An 11,736-nucleotide genomic window follows, 5' to 3' on the forward strand; every position below is an offset into this window, starting at 1 on the left:
GGAAACTACATTAGATTTGTATTGCCACTGTCTCCCATGTCTTCTCCCAAGAGAGATTTTGGTAGGTGAGGAAAGACTGACCGATTTCCTGCCAAGTCCCTGGCAATCTGTACCCGCCTTTGGCATGTTAAGGTCCCACACTCCCAGCAAAATTTCTTGTTTACATGGTATAAAAATAAATATATTAAAATTTTTCAAAACTGTTTTCTAAACCATGACATTTTGGAAACTCTTTTTAAAAGGCATCTTTTGTCATTATTGAGAATGGAAGAATAAATGTACCCAAATTGTTCCCATGGAGTTGAAAAATGAATGAATAGTGGAACAAGTACTAGCAAAGAATCCATTTTCTCCATCAGGTCTTTTAGTAAGCGTTTAATAGTTTTGACCTTGAGATTCTTGTTTGTTTTTAAGTCTTCCAATTTCAACCTGTGGAATTCTTAAATGTTTTAATGGAGAGCCTTGTTATTTTAAAACCTAAATTTTTCCATCTGATTCTGGAAGAGTTTCCTGGAACTCAGCTAATCTGTGTTCTTAGGGTGTTCTCCACTCACATGGAGGACATCTTTTCTTCCATCCTTAACAAGAGAGAAGTGTTAAGAAAGCTTTGGTGATGATCTCTGAGCCCAGGCAGGAGCTGTGAGATCAGGTGGAAAAGCCACAGCCAGTGGCTATAGTTGCTTCTTTCCAATATAACAAATGACTTAAGAGTTCAGATGGCGTGTGTTTATCTCCAATTTCCATGATCACCTGAATTTAATGATCGTTATCTCTAGTCTGAAACGAATGTGCTTTGAAAAAAATTATTTATGGTCTCTTAGTTAAGGTTCTCAGTTACAAGTCAAAGCTGGAGCTTTATGAACAGATGGAAAAAATAGATGCTGTAATGGAATATATAAATAAGCAGATACTTTTATCTTTAAGATTCTAACCATTCTGCTGATCAACTAGGAGTATAAAATTCAAAGTGTAGAGAGTAGATGGAATGTTTTGAATTTAAAATGTTCTAAGATATTGATTTGGAAATAAGATTTGGATGTTTGATATACAACTGATCTCTGCCTGTAGGAACTGAGCGTCTTCGTATAACATAAATTGTACATCCTTTATATCCAAGGCAGGGTAAAGTTACTGAAATGTCTTAGGTCTTAACTGTCAACAACTGTACATACTTACCTACAGTTATGTCCCTGTTCCAAGGTAATATATTTACACCTCAAATGTTAGAGTTGAAAATTCCAAAGTGGTGAAAATATGCTTGGGTTATATGGTCCATATGATGCCCATATGCACTAAAAAATTATTTCGTTATATGGGACATGTATATTTTGAAGTCAGTGTTTGGCAGTAAGATTTTATTGTACCATCAACTTTGATCTTTCACCAAAATATATCCACGAGATTATATATTTTTAATCATTCTTGCTGAAGCCAACCAAAAATCTGCAAGATTAACAGATAGATTTTAAATCAATTTTGGGTTGTAAGGCCACTCAGGCTAATTTTATTTTTTTGTAATCTCATGAGATGAAATTGGATAGATACAAAAGTAACCTTTCACCTAGCAGAGGTAGCAACCAGAAGGAACTAGTTAGTAATTTAGGCTGTCGTTGGTGGCTACGTTTCCCTGAGCTGTCATCAAATATCATGTAACAATTATGCTATTCTGGGAGATATAAACAATGAAAATCCCATTTTCTGGAAGGTTAAAAGTGAGCCTAACCTGTTCGTATCTGTGTCCTGTGTCCCACCATCATCTCCTTGTTATGTTTTAATTTCCCATACGTGCACTAATAGATGTGGTCAAGGAGAGCAGTTTTGAACCTGAACAGCTTTATTATATTGAACTCCTAGACCGTAAAATAACATTAAACTCTAGCTGAGGGAAAACTTGAAATTTACTTCAGCAAGAATGAAAGGTGAAGTCTTTTACCTGTTACTTCCTTTTCCTTATGAGTCCTCTCTTCTTTAGCTTCTGTCAAGAAAAGAAAACTCAAAATCATAAAGTACTCTACTTAAACATGTGTTCTGTATTGGTTTAAAATGTCCTTCAAAGTATATATATTAGCCTGTTTGGAAAGAGAGCAAGCTGGATGAGCTAACTTCTCACATCCTGGCCTGACTCCCCTGGGCCAACTACACTGTGAACTTGCAGGTGAAATCCTCACATTCCCTTCCTCATCCAACATCCCACACTCCCCGTTGCAGGGCAGCTCCCTCATTCCATGTTCCTTCCTGCAGGCATCCCATTCGCACGTCCCTTTAGCTGAAATTGCACACTATGCTTAGAATTCCTTGCCCTTTAGGCATTTCATTCGTCAGGCCACAAAAATTTATTGCGTGTTGACCACAGGGCTGGTCCCAGATAGTCCTTAATTATTACAGAGCTCTGTCCTTGGTTTCCCCTCATCCCAGGCCCCACCTAAGAATGCTGAGGCAACCAGCCCCCATGGCAATATACATTTAATGCATAGTGTTGCAGAGGCAAAGTACATTGTTTTATAGTATGGGAGATTAGAATTTAATAACTCTAGAATGCTGCTTAATCTTAGCACTTAACCACCCCAAAGGTGATTTTTATCTTGAGCTATGATTATTGGTTTAGAGTCATGTAAATTTGTGTCCCACATATCCAAAAGAAGAGATTACTGATGTCCTTTTAGAAACCTTAGCCCTTGTTACACCCATTCTTTGCAGTCTTAGAAGGACCTCAGTTCTATAAACAATGAGTTCACAAAGTGGAAACAGGTTACATCACTCGTACACCCCCCTACACACGAAGCACTTTCAAGTAAGGCAAGTGATAAGCTGTTTATATCTGAACAAAGTCAAGAGTTATTTTAGAAAAACATTTGATATCTCTTGAATATTACCAGGTAGGTAAATGAATTTTAAACCTAATTTATTAGTTTACAGCTCTAGATTTTATATAAAAGAGTTAGCTTCATGCAGCACCTTGTTGTCATTACCTTAATAATGCCAGACTATTCCAGTGGGAAGAATCAGTGATGATATCAACCATTTCTTGTAAAATGTTTTGCTATATCATCATACCATGAATTTCAAATGGCTCATCCCAGCTGCAACCAAGAGAAACACCCTGTAGTCAGCATTACAGAATAAAGAGTAGCTTAGATGTCTCATATAAATCTCAAATGCTCCACTCTGAACTGGCTGTGATATATTTAAATTAAACTTTGAAGCTCATAAAAAAAAAAACTTAGGGAAAAAAAAGTTACATTCACAGCCACAGAGTAAATATTGTCTGATTTTTATTTATTTATTTATGTTTAATGTCTGATTTATAAGATTTACTAGAAAGAAAGAGAGATGATTCAGATTCTGGCTTTAAAATGTCACTTTTTAAATAACGGGCTTGCTGAGTGACTTAAGCCAGTGTAACATTACTTTAGGAAGCGTTACCCTGTTAACTGGGGTGATAACTTCTTGGAAAAACATAAGATAGAAGGAGGGAAGGGACAGGGCTAATAAGTGATGGGTCAGCTGTACTATATTAAGTACTAATTAACAAAGGAATGCAGAAAATAAAAACAAGAAAATGTATGTGTATTTATACATAAAACTAATTTTATGTATTGTCACTGCTATAACTAATTATACTCTACTATAACTAACTATATACAAATAGTTAGCTACAGATAGATATCTTTAGGTGTACGGATCTTTATTTACATAGCTTTGTATGGCTGAAAGCATATTATCAAGAACGTCCTGTCTCGCCTGTTCCTTAAACTGAACTCTGCTGAAATGATTCCAGACAAACGTCTAGGTTGGTTATTCCTGAATACCTCCTGCAGATATAACAGCCTCTTAGTATTTTTAAATGTTAATGCTTTCAGTCATTAAAGCTGTAGTGTTAAGGCACAGCTTCACCATTTATCAACTGTATGACCTCAGCAAGTCTTTTCACCCCTCTAAGCCTCAGTTTCCTTATCTGTAAATTGGGGATAAAAATAGTGCTAACTCTTGGAGTTGTTGAGAGGATTGAGTGAAGCCTGTGGATTTTGCCTATTATTATTACTGTGGGCACCAGAATGAAGTCTGGTCATTACCGTACCTAGTTAAATGTTTCCTTGCTCCACAGAGGTCTCCATGAGGGAGCCTGCCTACCGCCTTGGAAGACCTGCCAAGTGACCTCGTGCCCATCACTGCTCAAACTCCTATCTTACTTGCTCTGAGTCAGGGGCATGCAGTGTCAGTGGGTTTCCAGGGATGTAATCATTGTGCATCTTTTCTCTTTCTGTTCCAACTTCCAAAGCTGCCCTAGGTCACTAAAGAAATGAATCAGAATCAAAAGGAAACCAACAAAAACTGGAGTCCTAGAAGCAAGTCCCCAGAAGAACAGCAGTTTACAGATTGTTGAATATTAAAACACGGCCCTTGGCCTCGCTTCCAAATACAACAGTCTCCTGTTGATTAAAAAGTAATGTGTGAATGTCTTGGGGCCTTTTTTTTTTTCCCTCCCCAGTCACCCTGTTCTCCTGCATTAAATTATCATGTTTCAGCATTGACAACTGTATGGCCTGGTGGCATTTTTTTTAAAGCATTTCATCAGTACTGGTAGCAGCCTCTCTTTTCGGGGCAGTTCTGTGCCTCACAGGGCACGCTTAACAGAGAAGCACAAGCCTAGGTGTACTTTCTCCCAAATTGAGCGAAGCACAACAAGATGGGCAGTCCTGGGCTTTAAACTGCTGTCTCTGATTTGCATCCAGAGTCCTACCAATCACAGAGCCCTCCCACCAGCTGCCTTGTCTACACTTCATCACCCCCCACACGCCCACTCTGGGCTGACAGTGTGATTTGTACACAGGTGTCCAGGAGGCCGTGGTGAGCTGCCTGAACAAACAGACGCGGGAGCCTGCTGATGAGAACCTGTGCGTGACCAGCCGCCGGCCCCCAAAGCTCCTGAAAGCCTGCAGTTTGGATCCCTGCCCAGCAAGGTAAAGGGCATCAGGGGCATGTTGCCTGCCCTGCCACCCAGGAGCATGTTCGGAGCTGGGTGCGTCAACCCGTGGGCAGAGCGGGAATGCTTATTGTTTCTCAGTGTTTTGAAAACCAATTAGTATCAGTTCAAACTCTGAGTCAAATCCACTTAAGTTTAATTGAAACCAGGGCTTTGGAATTCCAGCCCAATGGTCATGCTCAGGGTCCAAAAGGCTCCGTGCGCTGAAGCGTGTCTCGCGGTATGACCGGTATGTGCACGTGCCGCCCCGCTGCTTTCTTCTGGAGGGAATACGAACTGACCACAGACTGCATGGTCTCTGCCACCTTTTAGCCTGTGTCTCAAGCCCTCACACCGTAGTAATGGATTGGCTCGTGGAGAGTCTGGGTGGTATAGTTGATCCACTGTGAAATCTGTATGCACACAGCATGCAGATTCATTATAGCATGCTCTGGGGTGTATGTATGTCATTCCACATGCATAAAATCAATTAGAGCATTTTATTGTTCAGCTCTGCCTGGGTCTCATTATTACCCAACCTTGAGTCTTAGTTAATCAATCCAATCACTGCTTCAGTCCACATAATTTTATGGTGTCTTGAGAGAGTTGCCTTCACATACTTCTTTGGAGCAAATCTCTGTAGAAGCTAAACCATCTCGTCTATGATTCTGGTTTCAAAGGGAGATGTTTAGGGAACCAAAGCCAGGCTTTCAAGTCTGCTGATGGGATGAAGAATATTACTAGATAAGGTTATATCGTAGACATGAAGGGGGATACTGTTTCTGAATGATATGTCTTCTGTTTTGAATGAGATCTCTTCTTTGTCTTCAGAGTATCTTATAAGAATCAGTGTGTTGCCTTCAGAAATCAACAATAATTTCTCGCCAACCTGATGCTGCTCGTCTTATTTCTCAGCCAACTAGATGCCTTTCTTAGGGACTTAGAGGGTACAGATTACAGAACTCCTCAGATCAGATCAGGGCACAATTTCACTGTGACACTTCTGCTGGTCACCAGAGTTATCCTATATATTGATCTGAATGGTAGGTCTGGCTTCTCCTTTCAAATGCAAAAGTGAAGAAGGCCACCAGTGCCATATTCTCCAGAAAGTCAGTCAGCCACTGCTCAGAGGGGCACTCCACCCATGAGAACAGCAGCCAGTAAAAACAGAGTCAAGGGCTGGACTCAAAAGCTAGATCCAGTGAGTGGAATCCTGAGAAACCTCTTTTCTGTTTCTATATTAACTGATCTCACATCTCCATCCTAACCTCACTGTTCTCCAATTGGGTGAACCTAAGACCTAACTGTATGAGTAAGGGGTACAAAGCCCTTCTATTTGATTGCATTGTCCCCATTTAGGAAGACGCAGAGTGGCTTCAGCATGGACAGCCTGCAAGGGCCTTGACTAAGAGGTCTAGAGACCTGGGTTCCTATCCTAGCTCTGTCGCCCACTAGCTGTGTGGCATTGGGCAAGGTTTCTGCCCTTTCTGTTTCTCATTCTGCAGAATGAACTGGCTGTATGAGATGATCTGAGGTCACTACATCTTTGCTCAGTTAGCCCCTGACTCTTCATTATTTAGTAGATAGGAGCATTAGGCTGCTACTGCTGCTGCTTTCTGCTGATGATTGATGTCACTTCTGTCTGCTTATTAACCATCACTTTAAAAACAAGCATAAGTGTCTTTCTAACCACATTCCAGTATTGTAATGACAGTCAATGCTGTGACAAACCGAGGCAATGCCAAGGAGTCAGAACCTAGGACTAGCTGAAAATCTTCTGGGATTTAGGGCCTCTACACCTCTCCCTTCCAGGGGCAGCAGAAGGAATAGGACACAAGATGTTACTTCCCATCCTCAAAGTACTGACTATGGTTAAAATAGATGAACTTAATTTACTCTACAACCTTATTTATTCACTCCTGGACAAGGACTCTTGTTACACTTGACTTTATGGCATTTGCTCCAGATAAACTCAGTGCTTTGATTTCCCACCAACTAGTTGTCAGACTGTCAGGCAAGACCTTTGTTACTGGACCCAGCCAGGGATTTCTTGAGCCAGCCACACACAGCTGAGCATTTGTACATTGATGCTAATTAATGCAATAAAGGTGACCCGAGTACAATGGCCTAATAGGACTCGCTCTCATAGGACTCGCTCTCTTCATTCTATCAAAGTGCCAAAGCAGATTTTTATCTTTAAAGTGAGAAATGCGTGGAGGTAAACTCCTGTTGCATATTTCACTATGACATCAAGGGGGGTGTAAAGTGTATGTGGAGGAGAAAATGTGTTTGATAGGGACATAATAGTGTGGCGCTGTTTTCCAAAGTACCATCTGTTCAGTTGAGAGTAATTTAAATCTTTAATTCACAGAAATTCTTATTGCGCATGGATCAGTGTTCCCTGAACATTTTAAGGTGTCCCCTGCTGGGCCCCAAGTTTCAATACACTGTCTTTTGGGCTCTTGATCTATGCTAATGTCTATGTGTTCAAAAAAAACCATAAAATTTTTCAGTGAGACATGCAGAAATGATGTTTCAAGGTTTCATCACTGGGATTATGGCTCTGAGAGGCCGCTGGTTCAGTAGCTTTCCCAGGCGGTTGTCAGTCCTACTGAATGCCAGTTAGGAAGCCACTTTGCCACTTGTGTATGGTCAGAGTTACCAGATCACGCAAAGAATATGAAAGGCCCTAGAGGGCATGTCCTATCTGGGCAGTCTTTCTAGTATTATACTTACCTTCTCTTGACTTACTACTCTGTGTGGATGGCGGAGCTGGTGTCAGAAGCACATTCCAGTATTTACCAGGTCTAGACAGATACATTTTCACACCTAGCTAGTCACAGCAGGAAGGTTGTATTCTCAAGCAAGAGGTATTCTCTGTTCTAATATTTATGTATGTGCATGTGCACAACTGCCTGCATTTTTTTAGTGCACTTTAAAAAATAGTAGTTATCAGTGGAAGAGAACTATATTTTAAAGTCCTTGCCATCAACCAACCGTATGTCTTAATCCTTCTCTCTACAACTGATGCCTAGCATAATGTCTGACATGTAGCAGGGGCTTATTAAATGTTTATCAAATAAATGAGTTTAAAGGAATGGGCTAAATTTCTCAGTAGTAATGTTTAGACTCTATTATTAATGATAGCTGAGAAGACTCCAGTGTTGTCTCTGCTCTCAATCCCTATCTTTTCTGTCCCACCTACCAGATGGTGCTAAAAATGCCATTATTAGAATCTCTTCCTTAAATTTAAGGCTTTAAATGCCAATTTAAAATATAAATTGCCTTAGGATAAGTAACACTTTGTTAGCAGCCACATATGGCAAAGTATCCTCAAAATAAGAATAGAAGGCTAAGCTTAACAGAGGGGAGAGTGGACATGATTGTTGAGTGACATGTTAGCATTATCCAGGAAGGAGACGACTTGTTGGGAGAGATGGAAGGTAGTAAACCATAGACAGGTGTTAATCCCTTAGCAACCTTGCCTAAAATTTGCCAGAAGAAATTAGGATTATTTTTGCTTGTGAGCTGACAGTGAGAATTTTGCATCAAGGTTTATAACAAAGAACTTATCATTACAAGGAAGAAAAATCACTGTAGATACCTTTACCACTGTCTGTGTAATTTGCATCTGGAAGCCTCACCACCCTGCTCACCTTCTCTGGTGAGTTAGACCAGCTCCTGAGAGAAATAACCAAAAAGAGCTAAGATCTGTCATTAGGAAAGAGGTCAGCCTCCTGTTCTCAATAAGAAAGCTTTCTGACTATTATAGTAATTATAGAAGTAATACATGAATATAATCTTTACAAATCAAGCATAGCAATAGTAATCAAAAGAAAGGCATACGCTCCCCTTTTCACCACCATGCTCTACAGTTCCACTCTCTTCTCTCCCCAGAGAGAACTACTGTTTATGGTTTGGTATGTACCTTTGCAGTCCTTTTCCTATGAATTTATACATATATGAACATATACAAATATGCTTTCCTTTCCTTTGTAAATGCGATCATATTTACATATTGGTCAGTAACGTGATTTTTCACTTAATAATATACACTGAAGAGCATTCCCATCCTTGAGACCACTAAAATAAAAACCAGCAGATAGATTTACACTTATATTTAAATTCTTCCTGTCACGGTTAGCTATGATCTCCCAGAGATCATCTTTTTGGATCCTCAGATTCATCACCTCTGAAATAGGATCATGGTAGACACTCAGAAAAACTAATTTTCTTCCCTTTTATTTCTTGGTGAGAAATACTTTATTTTGATTTTTTTTTTTTTTTTGTATACAGGACTGAACTGACATTTGATTAGATTATCTTTCTTATTCAACTAAGTCTTAATAATGAAGCTTTACCGACCATCTTCATGGATTATACTAGCAATGACATGAGCAGCCCAAGGAAAGCCAGAAAGCACTACCTTAAAAAAAAAAAAAAAAAAAAAAAAGAGTATGACTGTTATTAATTATAAGCATTTGATAGCTTGGCCAGTGTGTGTTGAAAAGATTTGGTAAACGTATGTGGAGGAGGGGAAAGAAGTAAGCAATGAAAGCCAGATGGCTGAAAATGAAGGAAATTCCAGGCAATTTCTACAGCTTTGTTCTAACATACTTTTTAAACTAAACTTTTATTTCTGTGCAACAGAGAACAGCTGAGTGGTGCAGAATAGATAAACACTGAAGGGAGAAAAAGCCCATAATTCCAGGAACAGTACTTGGTTCCTTCCCCCCACCCACCCAAACCCCAATCTCTTTTCTCAGACCTAGGGTGGTTCCTAGAACCAGCAAGAAGTATAAAAGAACTTTGAGAAGCCCTATGTGAGATGAGAGAGTTAAGAAAAAAGTCTTAAAGGTCACAAAGTCTCCTCTTTAAAAGCAAACTTCAGAATGCCTATTTTATTGTACGCTAACAAAATCCATGCATACTAGCAGCAAATGATTTCCAATTTCTAATTTTCTTTTATATTAGCCTAAAGTGACTAGAGCAGAAGGTGTTGCCTTTTTACACAACCATGTTTTAATTTACTGGTTGGAGCTTTCAAAGCTTTGCTGCCACCTTCCCCTTTGACAACTTATTTGAAGGGTTACTGTTTCAACATGCTCTCTAAATATTAGTTTATCTTCTGCTGTGTTCCCAAAGTTTCCATATGCTGCCTTTTGGCTCTGTCCACACTAACTTTTAAATGCTTAAAGCAAAAGCACACCAAAGCTCACTGGCATCCACAGAAATTGAGTCCAGATTTGGAGGCCATACTCAGGCGCCTTTGGAGAACTAATGCTACTACTATTGTCATTCTCCCTGGTATGTCTATATGTGTAATTATATTGCCTCTCTCTTGTCTTCCACTGATAGACAAGTTACAACAGAGGAGCCTGGCAAGCCCTGTTTCTTAACTATTGGCCCAATGGAAGCCTTTGTTATTTCTCTCCCAGGAATGTGTTGGCCCCGTGATCAGAATTGTCCCCAGCAGCATTTTGACATGAACAGGAGTAAATGTCACGTGTATGCTTTCCTCAGGGCTTAAATCTTCATTTCTCCTAAAGAGAGTCCTTTCCTTCGTTACACATCACTTGTTGTATCAACCTCAAATCTCTGTAAAATGAACTTTGACGATACTAGAAATTGCTTTGCATGCATAGATTTATTGTTGCATGAATCTGGGGTGAAAAATCAGAGGACCGGATCTACCTTCCCATCATGTCTCCTGAAAGCACAAATGACTTGATCTGAAAAGATGGAAACATCAGCTCTAGGAAAATCCATTCAATTAAGTCATGAGAGGGAAGCTTTCCTGGTTTTTCGACATCTGTGTAATTGGACAGCCCCTTAGACCACATGATTCTGCCTGGACTCTGATAAAGTCCTTACACAGACCATTGACTAAAGTTAAAACCTTATGCACAAAAAAAATATGACAGAAATGATTGTACATCTCAAGTCAACAAAAAATAAAAATGCACTTGGCATCTTTATGTACACAGTCTGCTTGTATTTGGTCTTCAGAGGTGACTAGAAGACAAAACCCTGTTCTAAAGGAGTTATCAGTTAATGGAGGAAGAAGATTTCAAAACAATAACTGCTGTGAATTAGGCAAGCACAGGGCCCTGTGGGAGCGTGAGGCTGAGGGGAGGCTTCCTGGAGAAGGCAGGGCCGGTGCTGAGTGTGAAGCATAAAGAGGCAATACCCAGGCGAAGAAGAGAGAAGGGAGATATTGCAGGAAAGGAAAAGCATGAACATGAAGGAAAGGACAGGAAATGGAAGCTAGAGTTAGAAGATGGGCAGAGGCCAAATCCAGGATAGCCCGAAGTGCTAAGTTAAGTTGTTTTGACTTTATGTCCTACAGTCAGTGGAGAACCATTGAAGGGAATTAAACAAGGGAGTGAAAAAGTCAGATTTACTCGAAGAATGATGTTTCTGGCTGCTCTTGCAACAGAGCTAAAGTGATAATGGTGGCTAACTTTTATGATATTATAGGCCTTCATACTTTTTCTCATGTAAAGTCACAAATGGTGTGTTCTGTGTGATATACACCATTATACTTCCATTGAAATAGGTAATGGCCTGTTGTCCTAGGTATGTTAGCATTTTGTACATTCCCACTATCAACCCAGCGTGATGTGGACTCGGTCTGTCCACCTGGAAGGAAGATAGAGCCCCAAGTAGGATATCGTAAAGGAAGTAATGGGAGGTGCAGCTGGATGATCCCTGAGGCCTTTCCAGCTCTAACATTCTGTAATTCCTTATAATGATAATTATCCACAGAGTTG

The 11,736-nt window shown here is 39.9% G+C and overlaps 1 protein-coding gene across 1 annotated transcript in view; it reads left to right on the top strand.

Moving 5' to 3' along the window:
* ADAMTSL1 (ADAMTS like 1) overlaps nt 1-11,736 on the top strand; it is a 409,445-nt gene that overhangs the window by 196,638 nt on the left and 201,071 nt on the right. The window contains exon 15 of the mRNA XM_011365360.2: nt 4,832-4,961. Coding sequence (XP_011363662.1) covers nt 4,832-4,961 — 130 coding nt within the window. The remainder of the gene's footprint in view (nt 1-4,831; nt 4,962-11,736) is intronic.

The sequence above is a fragment of the Pteropus vampyrus genome, unplaced genomic scaffold (genome assembly GCF_000151845.1).
Source record: "Pteropus vampyrus isolate Shadow unplaced genomic scaffold, Pvam_2.0 Scaffold109, whole genome shotgun sequence".
In the NCBI taxonomy this organism is placed as follows: Eukaryota; Metazoa; Chordata; class Mammalia; order Chiroptera; family Pteropodidae; genus Pteropus; species Pteropus vampyrus.